This window comes from Benincasa hispida, unplaced genomic scaffold, assembly GCF_009727055.1.
Source record: "Benincasa hispida cultivar B227 unplaced genomic scaffold, ASM972705v1 Contig446, whole genome shotgun sequence".
Lineage (NCBI taxonomy): Eukaryota > Viridiplantae > Streptophyta > Magnoliopsida > Cucurbitales > Cucurbitaceae > Benincasa > Benincasa hispida.
In genome coordinates, this window is record NW_024064858.1 from 1,269,558 (window position 1) to 1,295,769 (window position 26,212).

The 26,212-nt window shown below is 39.6% G+C and overlaps 1 protein-coding gene across 1 annotated transcript; it reads right to left on the reverse strand.

The window, feature by feature from the left end:
- Positions 1–1,694: 1,694 nt before the first annotated feature.
- LOC120069503 lies at positions 1,695–2,600 on the reverse strand. Its single transcript, XM_039021278.1, has 3 exons — positions 2,452–2,600; positions 2,259–2,337; positions 1,695–2,168 (listed from the first exon to the last, which is right to left on the reverse strand). Exons 1-3 carry the CDS (start codon positions 2,598–2,600, stop codon positions 1,695–1,697), a joined length of 702 nt encoding a protein of 233 aa, XP_038877206.1.
- Positions 2,601–26,212: the final 23,612 nt, after the last annotated feature.

Genomic DNA, 26,212 nt, shown 5'->3' on the forward strand with positions numbered 1-26,212 from the left:
ATAGCTAATGGCCATCTAACTAATCAGTAAAGACACTATCACAGTCTCAACATCAAAATTATCACAATATGGTTTTATAACATACGTATACACCTCAACATCATGGCCATACCACATGCATATACGCCTCAATATCCTCATATCACATACAACCTCAGTGAATCAAGTATCATCTCTTACTAGCATGCAAGTATCTACGTGCACAAATAAATCTTTCAGATTCTCATACAAGAACATATATCGGTCATACTATATTATCTATTTATCATGCTATCGTTCTGTTCTAATATTCATATATCATGCTAGCATATATCTTGTGTCTATCCCGTGGGCAGTTTCAGTAGTAAGATTACGTACCTTAATCCAAAATCCACAGAGAAAATAAGACAACCAAAAGATGACAGGGGTTTGAAATAACGACTCTAACCTACGATAAATTTCAGTTCAACAATAACTGTGAAACCTTAGTCCCAAATCCAAAATACCCAAAAGCTTACCCAAAGAAACTTGATCAACAACCACTCCCAAGATTTCAACTTCAAAATCTCCTCTTAACAGATTTTAAATCCCAATGGACGATGACTTGGAACCTTAAAGATATAATGGTTAAGTCGACATTTAATTCAGTAATCAAAGCGTGCCCACAAACCAAAAACAAGGACCACAACTCTTACTAAAACTCTTGTCGAACAATCTCGGATCTACTGGATAGCCGCTTCTATAATTTCCCAAGCTCAAATCTAAAATCAAAATGATGTGACTAATTTAACTTTCATTCCAACTTAATGGGAATCCAAAGAAATCCTTCAAGAAACCCGACCCAATAGAAAAAAGATCTTACCCAAATCCAAGATTCCGACGAAGACCCATGCAACAGGGGCTGGGCAGCGCGGCGATGGGCGATGGAGAAGATCGGCTGGAGGCGAGGGCGGCGGCCCTAACGTGGACGGCTTCATCAAACAAGTACGGCATGGTCAAATCTCGCGATGGCGACTCGAGCTGATGGGAGACGAGCACGGCACGCGGACGTCAAGTGGCTGCGGCGATGGCGGCATGGACGCTACTCTTACCGGCTGGGCGAGATCGGCGCATGAAAGGCGAGTGAACTGGACGAGCGGTTGGCCGGCAAGTCAAGATCGACGACGAGAAACGGTGGAGATAGCTACTTGGTTCGGGCAGCGGTGGTCTGGACGAGCGGCTGAGGAGAATGAGTGTCTGGGCGAGTACGATGGCGAGCAGGGAAAATTCAAGGGAGGGGGTGTGCGGGCGTGAGGAGAAGGAGAAGGAAATTTTTTTTTTATAAAAATAATAATAATAATTTAAAAAAAACTAAAAAGGGAAAAAAAATAATCTTTATTTTATTCTTTTCCTTATTCCACTTTATTTTATTAACTTCCTTTCTTTCCCAAAAAATGAAATTATTTCCTGCCATTAATTTTCTAATTGAATAATTTCAACGCCAAATCCATTAATTTCCCGCAATTACACTTGAAGTCTAAAATTCCAAAAATTCTCTCAAATAATAAAAATTACTGAAATTAAATTAATAAAAAAAAATGTGGGGTGTTACATACACTTAAAAGTCTAAAATTCGAAAAAAGCCCTCAAAAAAAGGAAAATACTGAAATTACATTACTGACAAAATTTTGGGTGTTACATTCTTCCCCACTTACGGAACTTTCGTCCTCGAAAGGTTACTCCTGGAATAGCTCTAGGTATTGGGCCCTCATCTCATCCTTTAGCTCCCAAGTGGCTTCCTTGAACTGATGATTCTGCCACAGGACTTTCACAAATGCTATATCCTTGCGGCGTAATGTCTTTACCTCTCTGGCAAGAATCTCTACAAGTTTCTCCTCGTAGCTCAAGTTGTCATTCAATTGCAAGGGCTCAAAGTCAACTACATGGGACAAGTCTGTCACATACTTCATCAGCATCCAAACATGTAAGACATTATGAACTGAAGGCAGTGCTAGGGGTAATGCCAAACGGTAAGCTATGGGGCCAACTCCTTCCAAGACCTCGAAAGGTCCAATGAATCTCATACTCAACTTCCCTTTCCTGCCAAACCTTAGAATACCTTTCATGGGTGCCCCTTTTAAGAACAGTTTAACAATAGTCTCAAATTTCAAGTTCTTACGTCTCACATCGGCATAGCTCTTCTGTCTGCTCTAAGCTATTCGCATATGAGCCCTGATCTTCTAAATTGCCTCATTTGTGGTTTGCACTAGTTCAGGTCCTAGAAATTTCCTCTCTCCTACCTCATCCAAACACACAGGAGACCTACAACTCTTCCCATAAAGGGCCTCAAATGGTGACATCCCAATAGTGGACTGGTAGCTATTATTATAAGAAAACTCCATCAAATGCAAGTGAGCATCTCAGCTTCCTGAAAACTCTATGACACAGGCATGCAACATGTCTTCCAATATCTGATTCAATCGCTCTGTCTACCCATCAGTCTTTGGGTGAAAAGCTGTACTGAAATCCAACCGAGTCCTCAAAGCTACCTGAAGACTCTTCCAGAAGTTAAACATGAAACGAAGGTCTCTGTCTGACACGATGAACACAGGCACTCCATGCAATCTCACCATCTCCTTCATGTATAACTGTGCCCATTTATTTACTGAAAAGGTGGACTTTCTAGGTATGAAATGTGCTAATTTTGTAAGTCTGTCTACCACAACCCAAATTACCGTGAAACCTTTGGCTGTCCGTGGCAACCCCACGATGAAGTCCATCGATACATGCTCCCACTTCCATTATGGCACACTTAATGGCTCTAACAAGTCTACTGGCTTTTGCCTCGAGACTTTCACTTGTTGGCACACCAAGCACTTACTGACAAACTCTGCAATCTCTCTTTTCATATCATTCCACTAGTAATAACATTTCAAGTCCTGATACATTTCAAGGAGAATAAAAAATAAGGAACTATGAGCCTTTGACAACAACTCACAAATGTCCCTGATAGAGGAGACCACCTCCCGTTGATACCGAGAATTCGCCATCCTGGCCTGACTCTACCCTACAAACTCTCTCTCCATATAAGGGTCACAATGTTTGAACCCCAAATCCTAATTTCTCTACTTGAGTATGTTCCCTACTAAGACTAGTGTGATGAGTTGGTTGATGTGGAAACTAGTGTGGAATGGTAGAGGAAAAAGTGGAGATTTGAAGAAAAGAGGAAATTTGGAAGTTTAACTTTTGGGAATAATTTGAAAATTTGGCTAAGTATAGAATTTTATATGTTGATGCGTTGGAAGAGTGGTTGGTGAAGGCATGCGGCTGAAAAAGGAAAAAGGAGATGATGCATTGGAAGGCACACAAATAGGCGAGGCATGCATAGAAAGGCAACCCATGTGTCGAGCAGCCTCAGCTAGTGCCCATGCCATGCATCGAGCAGCCTCGGCCAACAGCCATGCCATGCATCGAGAAGCCTTGGCTAGCGCTCATGCCATGCATCAAGCAGCCTCGGCCAGACGCCCTACCAATGCATCGAGTGGGCATACCCATGTGTTGAGCGCCCTGCCGAGCAGCCATACCGTGCATCGAGGTGCCCTACCATGCAGTCAAGCGTGCAGCCCATGTGATCGAGCGAGTGAGCGATGGCCAGCATATGCCGCACGTCGATCCATCGAAGCAGCACGCCCATGCGTCGAGTGAACAGCCTATGCAACGCGCCTATGCGTTGGTGGCCAGCACTATACGCCCATGCCAAGCAAGTTGTGCGATGCTACCTAGTGAGCCATGCGTCGAGGAAGGACGGTCGCCCTATGCGTTGGTGATGGTTAGCTTCTTGCGATGGCTAACTTAAATTGTAATGAGAGTGAATTGGCTTGCTATGCGTTGATGATAGGCTATGCATTGAGTATGGATTATGTGTTGAACATCCAAGAGTTGGACGCATACAAAGGATGAGATCAACAGGAGAACATCATCAAAACCATGTGTCTTCTTGGGAGGAAAGCCTTAAGCCTTAAGAATTTGAGGTGGTGGCATCTAATTGGAGGCTCATGCATTGGAGACGTGGGTGGAAGACACTTAGCTTGTGATGATCACAGCATTGCGTTGGTGGGGTGAGAAGTAGACACTTGGCCATACAGCCAAGTAGGTGGTGTCAACTCTGGAGAAGGTTTGGACGCCTATAAATAGAGCCAAAAGACTTCATTTTTAGATCACAATCAGAAATACCGTTAAAAGAGTGGGAGAGTTGAGCAAACCTTGCGTTGGAGCCAAATCCATTCGTTAGTCATAGAGGACGCATTGGACAGTGAAGTCTGAAGAGGACGCATCAACTTGGGACGAAAAGTTCTCCCAATTTACTCGTGCGTTTGGAGTGATTTCAAAGCCACTTGAAAGCTCTGAAAGTCTAGTTTTCAAGGTAGGCTTCCAGAAGAAAAGTGCGAAGGGATCGGGCTGGAAACGGAGAAGAATATAGAAGGGTTAGGCTGTCGGATCAGTTTGAGCCAGTTTTGAAGATTCTGTGATTCCGGCCAAACCACGAGGATTTCGGAGCTCAAATTTTTGGGTACGATTCTTGAGACATTTTAGAATATTTTTATAGAAGGAAGTATTACAAAATAAGATAAAGAACTTTGATTAATCTAAGGTGTAAGTTGAATCTAGATTCTAGGGGTGAAAAGGGAGCCTGAGGTAGAAAAGGGAGCTACTAGAGTGAAAAGCTCCTAAGCAATCAAGGTGAGTGGCTAAAACGTTTTGACTAAAACATTTTCTTAAAATGTTTGATTACAACGTATTATAGAAAGCATATTTTAAAGCAGATTATTCTCATGCCAGCTAGTTTTACAAAGTAATTTCCAAGCAAACTATGAGTTATGTTTTAAACGCATGCATGTGTGAGAAATTGTTGAAAAGCGATTTATATGTGTTAAATATACTTAACATGTGTTAGTACCTTTAAAGCCATGTTTTTATATGTGTTATACTTTACATGCTTTAAAGAGAAGGTCATTTATGACTAGTTTTACTTAAAACGCGATACCGAAGGACATTTGAGAAGGTATCCGCCCAACTAGATACTGAAAGACATTTGAGAAGGTATATATTGGTACTGAAGGACGTTTAAGAAGGTACCAAACCAACTAAATACTGAAAAACGTCTGAGAAGGTATCTGAATAGATGTACCTAAGGTATGACAGTACTTAGTATGGCCACATGCACATAGGTAGTTAGAGTCAGAGATTGAGCAAAAAGGTTCTCTCTTGACTAGCAGTTAGTGTTGGGATTGTTTTATCCACAGTAAGGGTTATTCTCAACTGAGAAATAGTTTTACTATTTTATAATTAAAACATCTTTGTATGTTTTATGCTTGGAAAATGTTTATACTGCAGTACAAGTACTGTAGAAGATTATATTTTAGTTAAACTCTTTATTGAGATTTTGCATGAGAATCAATTATCTTTCTTAAGTCACTCACTGGGTGCAAGCTCACCTCGTTTTCAAATGTTTTCTTCCCCCCCTCCCCCCCAGGTAGCGGTCAAATTCTCTGAAGATAGCTCTGCATCTGCTTTTCCATTAAAGGATAAAAAGATTTGTAACCCGTCTGTTTAGGTGGTTACTGTTAATATTGTACACATGTTACTGTTGTTCATATAGGGACTAGGGTTTTTGGGTTTTGGGACCTACGAATCTAGTGTTGTAATGACTCTAAATATGTTATGTTTTGTTTAGGTGGTTACTGTTAATATTGTACACATGTTACTATTGTTCATATAGGGACTAGGGTTTTTGGGTTTTGGGACCTGCGAATCTAGTGTTGTAATGACTCTAAATATGTTATGTTTCTGAATTAATAAATTTTGGCCTAAAGATATTCCGCTGTATATGAGTTTGATATTGGTATCAGAGTTATTCCGCAACAGTTAGTAGGCAGTAAGTGTCAGCCACAGGGTTGATAACTGCTGCAGTCACGCCCTTTCCTAGGCTAAGAGGTTGGTCTGGGGTGGGGTATGACAACTTGGTATCAGAGCAAAGGTATACGTAAACTTGGGAAAGGTTTGAGCTAGTTTACTAATAAAGCATATGGTATTGGGTGAAAGAGAGTGTTCATGCACTAGATTAAGTCCCATAGATAAGTCCCTAACATGTGTACCTAATAATTAGGCAAAGATGCTGAGGAAAAGTGGCAAGCAGAGTAAGTAAACTGAGGAGAGGAATGTTGACCCTACCAGCGGAGGTCCTGAAGTTAGACAGGACCCATATCCGAAGGGGAAAAGAGATAGAGACTCAGTAGAGTAGGAAGCGACTTCTGTAAATGAGTCGAGTACATCAAGGGTAGATGTAGAACCCTAGATGGAGGATCAAGTATTTGATAGAATCACTCAAAGATTGGCGGTGAGTGTAGGATCGATTCAAAATGATCCAGAAAAGAAATTTGACATCGAGAGGCTTGAAGCTTTAAGAGCTATGACGTTCGATGGAGCCACAGATCCAGTAGATGCTGAGATCTGGTTGGATTTGATTAAGAAATGTTTTAAGGTTATGAGGTGCCCTGAGGACCATAAGGTCGAGTTAGCGACATTCTTGCTGCAGAAAGGGGTTGAGAAGTGGTGGAAAGTGATAGAAGCCATGAGGAATAGTTCGGAAACTATGACTTGGTCTGAATTCAAACGGGTATTTGAGGATAATTACCACGTTAGTTATTTTAAAGAAGCAAAGAGGGAGGAATTCCTTAGGCTAACTCAGGGAGTAATGACGATTGCTGAGTATGAGTAAAGATTTACTAAGTGATCTCAATATGCTCTTCCTATCATCACGGAAGAGAATGGGAGGTGTAGAAGATTTGAGAATGGTCTAAGAAAGAAGATACGTACACCCGTTACCTCTACATCCAATTGGGTGAATTTCACTCAGTTAGTTGAGACCACTATTCGAGTAGAGTAGAGTGTAGCGAGGAGATGTACTCCAGCCAGGTGAAGGACAATTTAAGATGTCTGGAGAAACTGAAAAGTAAGAGATTTAGACCCCCGTTCTCTGGATAGTCAGGTATGAGGAATTTTGGAGGCACGAGCCAACAAAGTTCAGGTCGAAAGAGGTCAAGACCTGCAGCTGGACCGAGTGGTAGATCGGTATCAGGTCGTGCTAGCGAGTCAGTAGCTAGTATAGGGAGGAAACCACTTTGTGTAAACTGTGGTAGACCCCTTACAGGAGCATGTTATGGAAACAGGAATGTGTGTTTCCAATGCAGACAAGCGGGGCATTTTAAGAGAGATAGTTCTCAACTAGGTCATGGAGCACAGATTGAGCAAAGAGGGGTTGCACAGACTATAAACCATCCTAGAGTGAACGGAACTAGAGGTGAGGGATCCGTTGTAGCTAAGCAGAAAGGGATAGCTGGACGACCCCAACAACAACAGCAACAGCAGCAGCAGCAGGGTAGAGTATACACTATGACACACCAGGAAGCGGAAGAGGCTCCAGATGTCGTAACTGGTACGATAACTTTATGTAATCAATCCGCTTATGCATTATTTGGTCCTGGTGCTATGCACTCATTCATATCTAGCATGTGTGCATTACATATAGATAGAGTGCCTGAGCGTATGAATGAGGATTTGTTTATCTCTACGCCTGTAGGAGATACTCTAGTTGTACATGAGTATTACAGAAATTGTGAAGTAATTCTTGGAAATCAGAGTTTTTGGGTTGACTTGGTTCCATTAAAATTACTAGAGTTTGATGTTATCTTAGGTATGGATTTCCTCGTATAGATGATCTCTTCGAACAGTTAAAGGGAGCCACGGTATTCTCTAAGATAGATTTGAGATCGGGTTATCACAAGTTGAAGGTGAAAGACACTGATGTTCCAAAGACTACATTCAGAACTAGGTATGGACATTATGAGTTCCTAGTAATGCCGTTTGGATTGACAAATGCTCTTGTGGTATTTATGGACTTGATGAATAGGATATTTCATTATTATTTGGATCAGTTTGTGATGGTTTTCATAGATGATATACTAGTGTATTCTAATAGTGCAGAGAAGCACAAAAAACATCTGAGGATGGAGTTACAGATTCTAAGAGAAAATGAGTTATATGCCAAATTTAGTAAGTTTGATTTTTGGTTAAATCAAGTCGTATTCCTTGGGCATATAGTTTCAGCTGATGGAGTTAGCATTGATTCCCAAAAGATAGAAGCAATAGTTAATTGGGAACGACCCCTGAATATAACCGAAGTACGCAGTTTTCTGGGTTTAGTAGGTTATTATAGGAGATTCGTGGAGGGCTTCTCTAAGATAGCTCTACCGTTGACAAACCTGACCAAAAAAGATGCGAAGTTTGAGTGGTTGCCATAATGCGAGCATAGTTTTCGAGTATTGAAACAGAGATTAGTGTTAGTACCCGTATTAACTCTACCTACACCAGGTAAAGAGTTTGAGGTCTATTGTGATGCATCCCGACAAGGGTTAGGGTGTGTGCTGATGCAAGAGGGAAAGGTAGTAGCTTATGCTTCTCGACAATTAAGGAAGCATGAATGTAACTACCCTACACATGATTTAGAATTAGCAGCAGTTGTGTTAGCTTTAAAGTTGTGGAGACATTACCTGTTTGGTGAGCGATGTCATATATTCATGAATCATAAAAGTCTAAAGCATATCTTTGATCAGAAGGAACTAAACTTGAGACAAAGAAGATGGCTCGAGTTGATCAAGGATTATGACTGTACCATTGACTATCACTTAGGTAAAGCAAATTTAGTACCTGATACTTTAAGTCGAAAAACTAGATCAGCTAGAGCTAGTATCAATTCAGTGAAGGGTACACTGATTCATGATTTGTATAATGCTAGAGCGGCATTATCAATCGATCAAAAAGAAGGGTTATTAGCTTCATTTCAAGTGCGCCCTACACTCATAGAAGATATTCTACATAAGCAGTTAAAGGATTCTAATCTTCAGAACTTAGCTAAAAAAGTAGATAAAGGATTGAGGACAGACTACCAATTAAGAGCTGACAAAGTGCTATTGAAAGAAGGTAGGATATGCGTACCTAAGGACTTATCACTTAAACAAGCTATTCTAGAAGAAGCACATAGTTCGGCCTATGCTATGCATCCGGGTAGTACGAAGATGTTTTGTGTAATAGTAGTACCTGCTTGCCGCCTCAGTATATAGCATGCTATCGGCACGCCAATAGGTAGGAGTTGTGCACATCTCATCGAATGTTCGATCGCCTAGCTAAGAGTAGCTCATTGCGCGAGAGTCAAGACTTTCCATTAGTTAATAGATCCTACAAATCCGTCATGTGAGCTCTATATTCAAACCAGATTAGTAGAGTATGGGAATAGATTTGAGCAAAACTTGCGTTCGCGAAGGCCAAAATCCTATTGTCGGATCGATTTAGCTAATAGTTAAGGTAGGACGTCATTGACAGTGAAGTCTGAGAAGAAGTAGATCAGCATTCAGTATCGTTGGGTGACTGAAAAGTTTCCACATTTTCAGTGTATGCGTTTGTAGTGTGTCAAGATAGCACACTAATTCTAAGCTCTGAATATGCGTCCCATATTTACAAGTTGTAGGCTTTCCAGAGAGACAATGAGAGGTCGATAGAGGAGTCAGGGCTTGGTATATATATTGGTATAAGGAATTTATGAAGAAGCGGTTAGTCCACCGACGGATCAGTATTCTGTGAGCTCGCTTATTGAAAGACAGACCGTAGTGGGCCGGCCAAAACACGAAAGAGATTTCGGTGGGACAGGCTTTTTTGTAGTGTTTTAGCTTTTATGTCTCGTACCATTAGGGTAATTGTTTGCTCTTCTTTTTCTCAACTAACACAATATATTTGGAGGCTATACAGCAGTTTTGTGAGAAACATGTTGAATATGTGATTTGTAGTAGAAGAGAAGTAATTTAGACAAAAGATAAGGAGAGATATAAAACAACTTTGATTAATCTTAAATAGGTGTAATGAAGCTAATAACTTAGATACTATCAGACGGTGAAAAAGGTAGCGAAGAGAGTAAGATATAAGGGGACTCACTAGAAGTGAATAAAGCTCCTAACAATCAGGTGTAATTGCCGGCTAAAGACGTTTTGACTAAAACATTCTGCTTATAAATTTTGATTATTACAAGCGTAGTTATATAAAGCATATTCTTACAAGCTAGATTATTCTCATGCCATGCCTAGTTTAGCAAAGAATTGTCCAAGAGCACATTATATGAGTTATGTTATGTTAAACCATCATGTGTGAGAAATTGTTGAAAAGCGATTTATATAGTGTTAAATATACTAACATGGTTAGTACTCTTAAAGCCATGTTTTTTATATGTGTTAATACTTTACATTCTTAAAGAGAAGGTCATTTATGACTAGTTTACTTAAAAACCGATAACGAAGGACATTTGAGAAGGTATCTCCAACCTAGATACTGAAGACATTTTGAGAAGGTATTATTGTGTACTGAAGGACTTAATATAGGTATCAACAACAAAATACGAGCCAGAAAAACGTTCTGAGAAGGCTAATCTGAATAGAATACCTTAAGGATGACAGGTACTTAGTATGTGCCACTGCGAGCAATAGGTTTAGAGTCAGAGATTGAGCCAATAAAAGGTTCCTTCTTGACGTACACAGTTTATGTGTGGTGATTGTTTATTCTTCAGTCCACCTAAGGGTTATTCCTAACCTTAGAGAAAATCAGTTTACTATATTTTATACATCTAAAAACATTCTTGTATGTTTTATGCTTGCGAAAATGTTTATACTGCAGTGTGAGAGAGTGACCTGTAGAAGGATTATATTTTAGTCTAAACCTTATTTGAAGAAATTTGCAAATCCCATCCATTATATCTTATCTTAATGCTTCAATACACTGCGGTGACTGCAAAGACTCACCTCGGTATACCAAAACTCTCGTATTTCTGTCCCGCCCCTCACCCCCTCTCAGGTAGCGAGGTCAGACATTGCTCTGAAGATATGCTCTGGCATCTGGCTTTTCCATTAAATAGATAAAAAATTTGCTAACTCGCTTGTACTCATGTAAGGTGTATAACGGTTAACTAATTAGTAACACAATTTCACTGAGAGTGTGGTTCATATAAGGATCTAGGGTTTTGTGTCGTAATTGGTCTTGAGACCTATCGACACCATAAGAATGCTGTAAATGACCTGGCACAACTACATAATTTATGTGCTATTTTTTGTTTTTATGGTGCTTACTCGTGATAATTATTGGGTGACAGCGATGTTTCACTAATTGTTATTCATGATAGGGGACCTTATGTTTGGGGTAATGTGGATTCTCTGCTAATATCTATGTGTTGTATAAAGACTTCAAAATAACTCTATCATTTCTGACATTTAATAATAATGTTTCTTGGCCTAAAGATTTTCCGCTGTTATATTAGCATGCACGTACAAAGGTTTATAAGCTATATTGGTATGCGCATGATGTCTTATACCTCAACTAGCTGAAAATAGGCGAATTTCTTTCAAATCTGTGGAACTGGGGGAAATACCACAGGACTTTTGCTGGGATAAGTTCTTAGTCCCTTTCGTTTAAGATTTTTTGCAGGAGCACACGTTTCCGTCAGTCAACAGTGTTGGAGGAGAGATCAGCTAGCAAGTCACCACCGACCATTTTGTTTGCCTGAGCTCAAATGAGGTTCTCTAGTATTGACAACTTTGGTGTTACCAGGGATATGACGAAGTTTATTTAGTTTACACTGTATAATCTTTTCTGGAAGGAGCCAAAGTTTCTGGAACGATTACTTTAACTTAAACTAAAAGGCATATTATGGATTGGGTGAAAGAGAGTTGGTTCTATTGGACTAGATTAAGTTCCCAATAAGGATAAGTCCCTATAGCCTACGTGTACCTAATAATTAGGCAAAAGTGCTGGAGGAAAAGTGGCAAGCATGAGTAAGTAAACTGAGGAGAGGAATGTTGGACCCTACGCGCGGGAGGTCCTGAAGTTAGACAGGACCATATCCGAAGGGGAAAAGAGATAGAGGACTCAGTAGAGTAGGAAGCGACTTCTGTAAATGAGTCGAGTACATCAAGGGTAATGTAGAACCCTAAGAAGGATCAAGTATTTGATAGAATCACTCAAAGATTTGGCGGTGAGTGGTAGGATCGATTCAAAAAATGATCCAGAAAAGAAAATTTGACATCGAGAGGCTTTAAGCTTTAAGAGCTATGACGTTCGATGGAGCCCCAGACCAGTAGATGCTGAGATCTGGTTGGATTTGATTAAGAAATGTTTTAAGGTTATGAGGTGCCCTGAGGACGCATAAGGTCGAGTTAGCGACATTCTGCTCAGAAAAGGGGTTGAGAAGTTGGTGGAAAGTGATAGAAGCCATGAGAGATCGAGCGAGCGATGGCCAGCATACGCCGCACGCCCATCCATCGAAGCATCACGCCCATGCGTCGAGCGACCAGCCTATGCAGTGCGCCTATGTGTTGGTGGCCAGCACTATGCGCCCATGCCAAGCAAGCCGTATGATGCTACCTAGTAAGCATGCATCAAGGATGGATGGTCACCTATGCGTTGGTGATGGTTAGCTTCTTGCGATGGCTAAGTTGAATTGTAATGAGAGTGAATTGGCTTGCTATGCATTGATAATCGGCTATGCATTGAGTATGGATTATGTGTTGAACATTCAAGAGTCTGACGCATACAAAGGATGAGATCAGCAGGAGAACATCATCAAAACCATGTGTCTTCTTGGGAGGAAAACCTTAATCCTTAATAATTTGAGGTGGTGGCATCATATTGGAGGCTCATGCGTTGGCAACGTGGGAGGAAGACACTTAGCTTGCGATGATCACAGCATTGCGTTGATGGGGTGAGAAGGAGACACTTGGCCATGCAGCCAAGTAGGTGGTGTCAACTCTAGAGAAGGTTTGGAAGCCTATAAATAGAACCAAAAGACTTCATTTTTAGCTCACAATTTATAAATACCATAAAAAGAGTGGGAGAGTTGAGCAAACCTTGCGTTGGAGCCAAATCCATGCGTTAGTCATAGAGGACGCATTGGACAGTGAAATCTGAAGAGGATGCATCAACTTGGGACGAGAAGTTCTTCCAATTTACTCGTGCGTTTGGAGTGATTTCAAAGCCACATGAAAGCTATGAAAGTCTAGTTTTGAGGGTAGGGCTAATGGAAGAAAAGCTTGAAGGGATCAGGCTGGAATCTGAGAAGAATACAGAAGAGTCAGGCTGTCGAATCAGTTTGCGCTAGTCTTAAATATTCTATGATTTCGGCCAAACCACGAGGAATTATAAGCTAAACTTTTAGGGTAAGCTTCTTGAGACATTGTAGAATATTTTTGCAGAAGAAAGTATTTCAAAATAAGCTCTAGAACTATGAGTAATCTAAGGTGTAAGTTGAATCTAGATTCTAGGGGTGAAAAGGGAGCCCGAGGTAGAAACGGGAGCTATTAGAGTGAAACGCTCCTAAGCAATCAGGGTGAATGGCTAAAACGTTTTGACTAAAACATTTGCTTAAAATTTTTTATTACAACGTGTTATAAAAAGCATGTTTTAAAGAAGATTATTCTCATGCCAGCTAGTTTTACAAAGTAATTTCCAAGCAAACCATGAGTTATGTTTTAAACACATGCATGTGTGAGAAATTGTTGAAAAGCGATTTATATATGTTAAATATACTCAACATGCGTTAGTATCTTTAAAGCCATGTTTTTTAATAAATCGTGTTTATACTTTACATGCTTTAAAGAGAAGGTCATTTATGATCTAGTTTTATTAAAAACACGATACCGAAGGACATTTGAGAAGGTATCTGCCCAACTAGATACTGAAGACATTTGAGAAGGTATCTATTGGTACTGAAGGAACGTTTGAGAAGGTACCAAACCAAACCAATATACTGAAGGACGTTTGAGAAGGTATCTGAATGAGTACCTAGAGGTATGACGGTACTTAGTATGGCCACGTGCACGTAGGTAGAGTCAGAGATTGAGCAAAAGGGTTCTCTTTGACTAGTAATTGTGTTGGATTATTTAATCCAAAGGTTATTCTCAACGTCGTATCTCAGAAAAAATAATAGTTTTACTGTTTTATGATTAAAACAACTTTATATAGTTTAAATTTGGAAAATGTTTATACTATAGTACAGTACTTGTAGAAGCTTATATTTCAGTAAACTCTTTATTGAGATTTTGCATAGAATCAATTATCTTTCTTAAGTCACTCACTGGGCGCAAGCTCACCCGTTTTACAAATGTTTTCTTTAACCCCCCCCTCCATAGATCAATCCTCTGAAGATAGCTCTTCATCTGCTCTGCCACTAAAGGAATAAGAGATTTGTAACCCGTCAGTTTAGGTGGTTCTTGTTAATATTGTACACATGTTACTGTTGTTCATATAGGGACTAGGGTTTTTGGGTTTTTGGACTTATGAATCTAGTGTTGTAATGACTCTAAATATGTTATGTTTCTGAATTAATAAATTTTGGCCTAAAGATATTCCGTTGTATATGAGTTTGATATTGGTATCAGAGTTATTCCGCAACAGTTAGTAGGCAGTAAGTGTTAGCCACAGGGTTGATAACTGCTGCAGTCACGCCCTTTCCTAGGCTAAGAGGGTGGTCTGGGGCGGGGTGTGACACAACGCTGCGCATCAATAATTCTCTACCTTAGACTCAATCGCACTAACAAATGCGCTAACTGTATCATGACCTTCCCCACTGCCACTATAATTTCTGCCCGCTCTAGCTCCTTGTACAAATGAGTCTGTCTAGTAATGAAGGCTGCTAAATGAGCCACCTTCCTGCTTAGGGTATCTACCACTACATTTGCCTTTCTTGGGTGGTACAAAATTTCGCAGTCATAATCCTTCACCAGCTTTAACAACTTTCTTTGCCTCATGTTCAACTCATTCTGAGTGAAAAAGTATTTTAAACTCTTGTGATCGGTGAAGATCTGTATCTTCTCTCCATATAAGTAATGCCTCGAGATCTTGAGAGCAAAAATTACTGCTACTAATTCCATGTTATGTGTGGGATAATTCTATTAATGCTTCTTTAACTGACGTGAAGCATAAGCAACTACACTGCCCTGCTGTATCAGTATGCATCCTAACCCCTTCTTGGACGTGTCATTGTGAATGACAGAACCACCTGATCCATCTGGTACTATAAGAACTGGGGCTGAAACTAACCTTTGCTTGAGATCTTGGAAACTATTCTCACAAGTCTCATTCCAAACAAAAGCTGCTCCCTTCCGGGTCAACTGAGTCAATGGGGTGGCTATGCGAGAGAAGTTCTTTACAAATCGTCTATAGTAGTCTGCTAATCCCAGGAAACTATGTACCTCACTGACTGTGGTTGGACGAGCCCAACTCGTAACTGGCTCTATCTTTGCAGGATCCATAGAGACATCTTCCTTCGATACTACATTCCCTAGAAAGGACACCTGCCCCAACCAAAACTCACATTTAAAAAACTTAGCATACAACTTATTGGCCCTCAATGTCTCCAAAACTTTCCGCAAATGCTCCTCACGTTCGACATCTATCTTGGAATAAACCAAGATGTCGTCAATAAAAACAATCACAAAGGTGTCGAGGAATTCCTTGAACACCCTATTCATCAAATCCATGAATACTGTTGGGGCATTCGTTAGACCGAACGGCATCACTACGAACTCATAATGTCCATACCTCGAACAAAAAGTTGTCTTGGGTATGTACTATCCTTTATTCTTAGCTAATTTTGGAGTTTTTCATGTCTTTAGGATCTCTCTCATTCAGATGTTATATCGATTCATTCATGTACCCCTCTTGAACTCGGGTTGTTACATGCCCACCAGCTTCCGCTTGGTTCGTTCTGAAACCACATCTTACTGGGAGAGGTTCCGCTCTGATACCACTTGCGACCTGACTACGTCATCCTCACTTGCCTTGAAGGCTTCTAGAAGTGAAAGTTGTCCCTACAAACCAATACAGGTCCTTTCAGCATGCTTCCTCACTCACATGCATACTAGGAAAATTCTGAGGAGGTCACCCAACATAGGATTTCTCCAAGCAAAACACGTTTAACTTTGGAGTTCTTATGATTGAGCCACCAAAAGGAAGGTTCACCTTAATGGTATAGGTAGTAACTTTCAATTCTTTTAAGCCTTTCTTAACCATACTTTCATGTCCTTAGGATCCCTCTCATTTAGATGTGATATCAGTTCATTCATGTACCCCTTCTGAACTCAGGTCGTTACAAACACACTACGGTGTATGAAACTCTTGTCCAACAACTCCTGCAATTAGACCTTCAGTTCCCTCAACTCTACTGGTGCCATCCTGTATGGAGCCTTCGAAATAAGGGTTGTGCCTGGCTCTAACTCAATAGTGAAATATATCTCCCACTATGGGAGCAGTCTGGGAAGATCCTCTAAAAACACTTCTGGAAAATCTCTCACTACTGGCTCTGAAGTCAAGGTGACTTCAGCCTCTCTAGTGTCAAGCACACTGGCCATAAAGCTCCAGGCTCCTTGGTCAAACAGTTTACTGGCCTTTAATGCTGAAATCACTTTGGGTAGGACCACGGTCCCAACCACTTTAAACTTAAAATTGGCTTCTGTAGGGGGGGTTAAAGATGACCTCCTTACGGAGGCAATCTATGCTAGCATGATTAACTGCTAACCAATCCATGCCCAATATCACATCAAAATCACGCATATCTAAAATTATTAAGGTCGCATCTAATGCGTGATTTGCTATTTCTACCTGACATATTTTTATCCTTTTTGTAGATAACATGATCTTTCCTGATGGAGTGGAAATAGATAGTGCAAAGGGCAAAGGTTCTGACTCTAACATGGCATGCCTTACAAATACAGAAGATATAAATGAGTGCAAAGAGCCAAAGTCAAACAAAACTAAAACATGGTGCCCCAAAATGAGAAGAATACTTATCACCACCATGCCTGACTTCTCGGCCTCACGCCGAATGGTAGAAAACACCCTTATTACTATTGCTGACGACTCGAGCCTCCCTAAAATGAGCTTACGGGCTAGCCCTTGAGTTTAGGCGCGTTCCTCCTTGGGTATTTCTCTGATATATGCCCCTTCTAGCCACATCGAAAACAGACCCCAATGCCAGCTAGGCAACGTCCCCAGTGTCGTCTACCACAAGAAGTACATATCGACTTATCCTCCTTAACAGTCACAACTTGGGAGCCCTGTTGTCCCCACAAACGTGGAGCAATCACTATGTTCTGGTTCCTCTGTTGATGCTCAGAAGCCATGGGCTCAGCCTTTCTTTTCTGACCTGCAGAGGACCTAACCCCGAGCAATCTCCTGTACTCTTTTCTCGCCTGGGAGTCGGCATCAATCATCACAATGACTGGCACTGCCGCAACATACGTCTTGATGTCCAAATACGTCTTGAGGTCCAAGGCATGTACCAAACCTTACAGTCTGCTCCTCAAACCTTGAATGAATCTCTCTGTCCTCGCTTCCTCAGTGGCTACTAGTTCTGGAGCAAAGTGAGATAGCTTATCAAATTCCTGCTCATACTCCTCCACCGACATAACTTCCTGTTTCATGTTCAAGAATTTTGCCTGCTTGTTATACCGAATGTTGACCGAAAAATACTTCTCATAGAAATGCTCCTTGAACTGCTCCCAAGTTGCAAGTTCCCCACTAGTATCAATCATTTTCTCTGTTGAACGCCACCAGATTTTTGCGTTGCCAGTTAACATGAAAACTTCACATTGGAGCTTGTGCTCTTTCCGGCACCTCATAAAATAGAAAATATTCTCGATAGATGACAACCACATCTATGCTTGGGTGGCATCCCCAACAATCCATCAAAGGAGCGAGGGTCAAACTTCCTAAAATCCCTCAGATGTTTAGCCTCAAGAGACAGGCCCTGCACATCTCTGTTCTGCGGTCAGGTCTGCTGTAACTGCTCAGGTGGCACCAGTTCCTTTTGAGCCTTATTCTGGGCAATCTATCCTGCCATCGTGTTACGGATCAGCTCTTACAATTTTTCCATTAGGGAGGATGCAACAGCTTCACTAATTCTGGCTTCCATTGCCTTCTGATTGACTTGGGCCATAGGTGGATTTGGAGCTGTCAGGACAGTCTTGCTACTCTCAGCTCCCTTTTCTTGCACCCCTCCTCTAATAGTCTTTCTTGCTTTAGGTTTAGGTGTCATGTCCTATCATGAACTCATAAATTAGTTATCTACCTCTGGGTCTTTCTCAGGAATCATGCTATTAAAGCATTACATAACTAATCTCATATATGCACTGAAAACTTTCATTAGTATGACATACCTGGTGACGACGAAGAATCTATTACTAGGCCATAGGGAGTACCTAGACTTACGTAGTAAGTCAGTCTACAGAACCCAAAACATGGGCTCTGATACCAACTGTAACGACTCGACCCCCTAGGAATTAAGTTAGGCCGTTACTAAATACATGCATGCATGGAACTTAAAACGACACCTTTTTACGTTGAAATAAATGTTGAATAAATAAGGTAAGTTGAAAAGTCCTTCATTAAATTCAAATATTAAAACAAATAATAGGGTAACCATAAATCATAAATTATAATAATAAGTCTGAACACACTTCTTAATAGTAAGTTTCAAACAACAAAACTGAAAGTTGAAAAAAACATGGAAATAAATCTAAATATCATGAGCAGAAGCATAAAACTGGTCCTAGTGGCTCGATCACGAATTTTTCTTGTTAATCGTCGGTGTGTCTCTGCCTTTCTCTGAAACAACAGCGAGAAAGGATGAGTATAAAATACTCAGTAAGTAACCCCCCTACTGGGGTCGGGCTAGGCATCTATATCCTCTGGATACCTACCTCTGGTGGAACATAAAAACTGCTCTAGTCCTCATGGGACACATACATACATGAAAAATGATTTCTTTCCTACTATAGTTAAGAATGCCTACTACCTCTAGTGAATCCCAAAGGAAACACAATCCCTAGTGAATCCCGAAGGAAACATAACCCCTCGTGAATCTTAAAGGAAACACAATATCTGGTGAATCCCGAAGGAAACATAATATCTGCTGAATTTCAAAGGAAACACAATATCTAATGGGCATCTAACTACTCAGTAAAGACATTATCACTGTCTCAACATCACAATTATCATAATATGGTTTTATAACATACATATACACCTCAACATCATGGTTATACAACATGCATATATGCCTCAATATCCTCATATAACATACAACCTCAGTGAATTAAGTATCATCTCTTACTAGCATACAAGTATCTATGTGCACAAATAAATTTTTCAGATTCTCATACAATGGTCATACTATACTATCCATTTATCATGCTATCATTCTGTCCTAATATTCATCTATCATGCTAGCATATATCTAGTGTCTGGCACGTGGGCAATTCCAGTAAGAATTTTAGTTTAATCGAAAATCCATAGATAAAATCAGACAACCAAACGATAACAACGGATTGAAGTAACGACCCTAACATACGATAAATTTCAGTCCAACAATAACTACGAAACCTCAGACCCAAATCCAAAATACCCAAAAGCTTACCCAAAGAAACTTGATCAATAACCACTCCTAAGATTTCGACTCTAACATCTTCTCCTAACAGACTTTAAATCCCAATGGACGATGTCTTGGAATCTTAAAGATACAATGGTTAAGTCAACATTTAATTCAATAATCAAAGCGTGCCCACAAACCAACAACAAGGACCACAACTCTTACCAAAACTCTTGCCGAACAATCTCGAATCCGCTGGACAGCTGCTTCTGTAATTTCCCAAGCTCAAATTTAAAATCAAAATAATGCGACTAATTTAACTTTCATTCCAACTTAATGGGCATCAAAAGAAATCCTTCAAGAAACCCGACCCAATAGAAAAAAGATTTTACCCAAATCCAAGAGTCCGACGAAGACCCACGTAACAAAAGCTAGGCAGCGCGGCAATGGGTGGTGGAGGAGATCTGTTGGAGGCGGCGACAGCGGGGATGGCAGTCCTGATGCGGACAGTTTCGTCGAACAGGTACGACATGGCTGGATCTCGTGGTGGCAGCTCGAGCTGCTGGGACATGGGCGCGGCATGTGACGATTAAGTGGCTGGGGCGATGGCAGCGCGGATGCTACTCTAACTGGCTAGGCGAGATCGATGCGTGGAGGGGCGAGCGATGCTGAACGAGCGACTGGCCTACTGGTCGAGATTGGTGGTGAGCAACGGTGGAGACTAGCTACTGGGCTCGGGCAGCGGCAGTCTGGACGAACGGCTGAGAAGAATGGGCTGCTGGGCAAGTTCGGCGGCAAGTAAGGAAAATACAAGGGGGGTGCACGGCGTGAGGAAGAAGGAGAAGGGAAATTCTGTTTTTATAAAATAATAATAATAATAATAATAATAATAATAACTAAAAAGGAAATAAAATAAACTTTATTTTATTCTTTCCTGATTCCACTTTATTTTATTACTTCTTTCTTTCCCAAAAAGGAAATTAATTCCTGCCATTAATTTTCAAATTGAATAATTTCAACGTCAAATCCATTAAATTCCCACAATTACACTTGAAGTCAAAAATTCCAAAAATGCTCTCAAATAATAAAAATTACTTAAATTACATAATAAAAAATGCGAGTTACATACACTTAAAAACGATACGATCGTTGGTCCAGCAACTTGCGCTCAAGCTTCTCTCGATCTCTTCGCTCTTCGCTCACGCAGCTTCAACGCATGACCAACTCTTGGCAACACCTCTTGCCAATGCTTCGGCCAACATGCGTGCAACCTCACAAACACATGGTTACCTTTGGCTTCAACACTTAATCTCTTTTAAACCTCTACTAACTCAACCTCATCTCACGCGTTAATGTTTCCTAACACCCAACGCATAGTTCCTTTTGACTTCATACTTAACCAAATTTACTCAACTCAAAGCTATTCAAGGAAAATCTATTCCACACTCAGAAATTTTTCTTCTCTTCAACATAGAATTTAACTTATACTTAGTTAATTCCCTTAATTACCTACTTAAGTAGGGAAATTGAAATTTGAGTTTCACTTTTGTTTATGCTTCTTTAACTGACGAGAAGCATAAGCAACTACTCAGCCCTACTGCATCAATATGCATCCCAATCCTCTCTTGGACACGTCACTATAAATGACAAAATCACTTGATCCATCTGGTACTATAAGAATTGGGGCTGAAACTAGCCTCTATTTGAGATCCTGGAAACTGCTCTCACAAGCCACATTCCAAATTAAAGAACCACTCTTCCAGGTCAACTGAGTCAATAGGGTGGCTATGTGAGAGAAGTCCTTCACAAATTTCCTGTAGTAGCCCGTTAACCCCAGGAAACAGCGCACCTCATTAACTGTGGTTGGACGAGCCGAACTTGTAACTGCCTCAATCTTTGCAGGATCCACGGAGACTCCTTCTTTCGATACTACATGCCCTCGAAAGGACACCTGCCTCAACTAAAACTCACATTTAGAGAACTTAGCATACAGCATATTGGCCCTCAACATCCCCAAAACTTTTCACAAATGCTCCTCATGCTTGGCCTCTATCTTGGAATAAACCAAGATATCATCAATAAAATCAATCACAAAGGTGTCGAGGAATTCCTTGAACACCCTATTCATCAGATCCATAAATATCGTTGGATCGTTCGTCAAACCGAAACGACATGGGTATATCACTATCCTTTATTTTCGGCTAATGGTACCACCCTAACCGGAGATCAAGCTTTGAGAACACCGTAGCTCCCTGAAATTGGTCAAACAAGTCTTTAATCTTGGGGCTCCTAGCTGATGGTATCCTAATTGGAGAACAAGTCATCCATTTCTAGAGTTTTGCCCGGATCTTGACTCCATAAAAACACCTTCTGAAGGTACGATGCACCCAGGACATCACGAGGCTGAGTATGAAATCTCACATGTTCCTTCTACCACTCACTATAAATACTCTATCCATTCACCTTGGATTGACCCATACAAACACCTTCTGTAGGGAAGATGCGGCCAGTGCACCACAAGGCCAAGTATGGATCTCACAGTGTGAACTTTTAGTGGAGAATGTGAGAGCAAATGTATATCAAACATACTTCTCCTCCCACTAAGTATTTTACATTACTTAGTTAAACATAGGCTAAGCCATTTATCTAAGTGATGTTTAAGTTTGTCCAATATAACAATTATATTGGATAGTTTAAGATAATGTTTTAATTCACCAAACACTTTAGTGAATTAATGCATTATTACATGCTTATAAAATCTTGACTAATTCACCTTCCAAGTCAATTCCCAGGTAAGGGTGTTCCCTTTCCATCAACTTAAATACCTCAATCCTTAAACAGAACCTTCCTTAGACAAAGGTCTCTTATGTTCAATATTTTATAAATTTATCTTTTATTAACTCATTTTAATCTTATTAAAACAAGTAAAAGACCTTCTTATTTCTAGTCTTATTAGAAATATTTTAGCATGTAATCTTAGTCCTTTTAAGACATTAATTAAAACTCTATATTTGCATGTAACTATTTACTAGATTTTAATTTCTATGTCATATAAATTTTATATCAAAGAAATTAAAGTATGACGATTATATAAAATTAATGAAAAATAAAACGATATAGTATACAAATATTAACCATACATGAAACTATATAATAAAACAATTATATTATAACATGCATACTATTTAACATACATCATGCACATATATATCAAATATAAAATATGCATGATCATACAATTTCACTAAATAATACAACTCTTATATTAAACTAATGAAATATCTAAACATGCTATCATATTATATAACAATTATATTCTAATATGATGCATGAACATGATTAATCCTATGGTGGAATTTTAGACTATATGGCATACAATATGCAATATACATTAGGCAATATAATAAAAAAAATATATATCTCATGCACATTAAAAACTATATTATAAAAATAGACAATGATTGGCACCCCTAAGAATTAATTAAATCAATATAACAATTATATTAATTTAATTAATCAAAAAAACAAAACAAAAACAAAATCAACACCAAAAATTGCTCCAAAAACTGCTTTGAGGATCGAACCTACGACCTTAGAACTGCCTGCACGCGCGCATCTGATGCTTAGAGCGTTGCAATGCTCCTTCCAAGCATACCAATGCTCGTCTAGGAGGAGCGTAACGCTACTCTCCTCATAGCGTTGCAACGCTCCTACCGAGCCACAATGTTGGGCCTTCTGTGCTGCAGCATAAAGAATAGTTGGTGCAACATTGTTCCTTACGCTCCAACACATAATGCAATACTCTAGTTCGCTCTTTTATCCGAATTGCTCCAAAGTTGATCTCCATGCTCAGCAACTCTTGCCAAAAATAATTACTCGGACTTATAGACACGATTATAGAATATAAATGCCGAGAACACTGGGCTCTTACGTCGATTATATGAATGGAATTAATCTGAAACTAAGTGCCAATCTTGCAAACATCTATTACGTAAACCAATCTCATACATCAAAATGCACAAAAGAACCCACCATAACATTCTACAAAATTCAGAACAACAATTCAAGGAAAAATTGGGTATTAATACCAATTGATGTAATCAATTTCCTTGTGCGAAAGCTTGTGATTATTGTCTGCCTTCATTTGTACAGAACAATATTTATAAAATTAATCATGTTGTAAAGGAATTGAAAGGAAGAGGATGTTACCTTTGAAGATCAGCCTTCAAAACCTTCACCCAATGAGTATTGAATCCTCATAGCACTGCACGAATAGATTCCACGAGCAAGACACTATTCAAAGAGACTTATCTGCTATTCTCTTGGACAAGGAAGAGTTTGTGGGAACCTTGTGGAAGGAAAGGGAATAACACAAAGAACTCTTTTGACATCCCAAATTTTTATGTAATTTAAATTCAGTTATTTTGTAATATTTGAGAATCATTTTGAATCTTGGAGGTTGAATTGAATTATTGTGAAAAGATAAGTCAATTTTAAAAATTATGCTTCAGTGAAGGATTTTGGATTTTGGATTTTGGATTTTAAATTTAATTTAAGGAGAATTTGGGATTTATGTCAATTTGTCTCAATTGTAATTTAATTTAAAAATTGGATTAAAATTAGGAGATTTGGTTATGTTTATAGTTTGGAGGAGATAATTAAAATTAAATTGATTTATTGAGATAATTAATTTAAATCTATTTTCCCAATAGGATTTGGGCTTTTTATGAAAAAAAATCCAAAGGATTGTGGATTTGGAATTGGAGAAGGAAAAGGAAGGATCTGTTTCATGTGTATATATATTGGAATTAAGTGATGAAATAAGCAAGAAGAGAAAAAGAAATATTGTTAGCTCTTCTCTCTCTCACACGTTGAATGAGGATGAAATTACAAAAAAAAAAAAAAAGTTGAAGCATCTTCTCCTACATGCAAAGCGTCCAAGTCGTGAAACCTTAGCACTACTAGACATCAAAGCCTCTGTCGCTCGACATCGTCCAACCCTAGCTGCCATCAACCTCGTGAGCGACCAGATCCCTTTGTCCACTAGCCTCCACTTTCGGTCTCTCGTTCTAGTCTTTGTTTGGATGTTGTCGTCACCACCTGGCCATGCGGATTCCTTCCTCGTTGAGTCTCTCAAAGTTGCACCAGTAACCGATCGTCCCCTTGTTGAGCTACAGATGAGACCTTATGGACCTGTAGATTGAAGCTCCAATGATACTTGAACAATTAGGTAAACTCCTTTAATTAAATTATTCAATATCCATTAACTGTCAGTCACCCCACTAAAGATCAACAGCTACACTCTTTGCACTACAAATATATTTTTGTGTCCATTAGAAATAACAAGCCAATAATGCGATGACCCTTCACAAATTTCTTGTAAGTACAACTAGGCCAAAATTACTGTTTTTCCCTCACAGTTACATCTAACTCCTTAAATACCACTGATCCCACTAATGAACAATAAATCATAGTCCAATTATGACCAAACCCTTCTCGGACCAAGAGAGGGGTGGTGCCACATTGTTCAAGCCTTAGAATCAGCCCTTGTAGCAATTTATCTACTTGCTCAGACATTAGGGAAAAAGTGAATTCTGTCTTGTGTAGTTGTGTTCCCAACTCCCCAATCAGACGAATCCCCAAAATGGTAGGCTTATTGAGTTGCCGATCTGGCCACTCTCACTCATACAAATCAAAGGATCGCCTTCATAAGCAGGAGTTCACAACTCACTCAAGATTTAGGACATGCCACCTATGGTCATCCTAGTGAAATGTAAGTTTCTATTATGAATGGTGTTATATAATGGGACTAGTCATTTCGCGGTCCAGTCTTATACAAACTCCTTTGTATAGAAGACTCCCTCTCACATGTCTCTACATGAATGATCAGGATCATATTATTTATAGCACTTTACAACAATTGTAACATCTACAAAGTCGACTTATATTCCACCAGGATAAGGTATCCAACCTTATCCATCTACTACAGATCATTTAGGTTATCACTTAAACATGATCCACCTGTATGTCTCTACATACATGTTTAAGCTACAGATGATAACCTTGGATGTTAGCTTATTGGTCTGTGGGTTAATTCTACTAAATGTCAAATAAAACATATCATATTTTATTATATAAATAAATTGTTTGTATGTTATGATTACAAACTATAAAACCCACAAGATTTACAACCCAGCACTCTCCCACTTGTCCTAAAGCTAGTGAGGTGTACAATATAAAAGACACACTAATAAAAGTACCAAAAAAATAAACAAAGGCATGATATGCGCCTAGTACAAAATCTCCCACTTGCCCTAGATTAGATGGCATGTCCCATAGACCCATACTCTGCAGATTACCCTTAAACACCTTAGCCATGAGGTCCTTTGTAAATGGACTAGTAACATTGTGCTCCGAAGCTATCTTCATGGCGATCACGTCTCCTCGATGAACAATCTCTCAGATGAGATGATACTTCTGCTCTATGTGCTTCCCGCACTTGTGACTCCTTGGCTCTCAGCAATTAGCCACAGCACCACTATTATCACAATAAAGGGTGATGGGCTTAGATATCTCTGGAACTACTTCTAGATATTTTAGTAATTTCTTGAGCCACATAGCTTTCTTAGCAATTTCAAAGCCGCTATGTACTGAACCTTCATAGTGGAGTCAGCAATGCACCCCTACTTGGTTCTCCTCCAAACTACTGCTCCTCCATTAAAAGTAAACATTGATCCT

Coding starts and splice junctions, on each gene's coding strand:
- LOC120069503 (XM_039021278.1), bottom strand. CDS start 2,600: ATGAAGGAGATGGTGAGATTGCATGGAGTGCCTGTGTTCATCGTGTCA. Junction 2,338..2,451: donor TTTCACCCAAAGACTGATGG/GTAGACAGAGCG, acceptor TTATAATAATAG/CTACCAGTCCACTATTGGGA. Junction 2,169..2,258: donor CTCCTGTGTGTTTGGATGAG/GTAGGAGAGAGG, acceptor CGAATAGCTTAG/AGCAGACAGAAGAGCTATGC.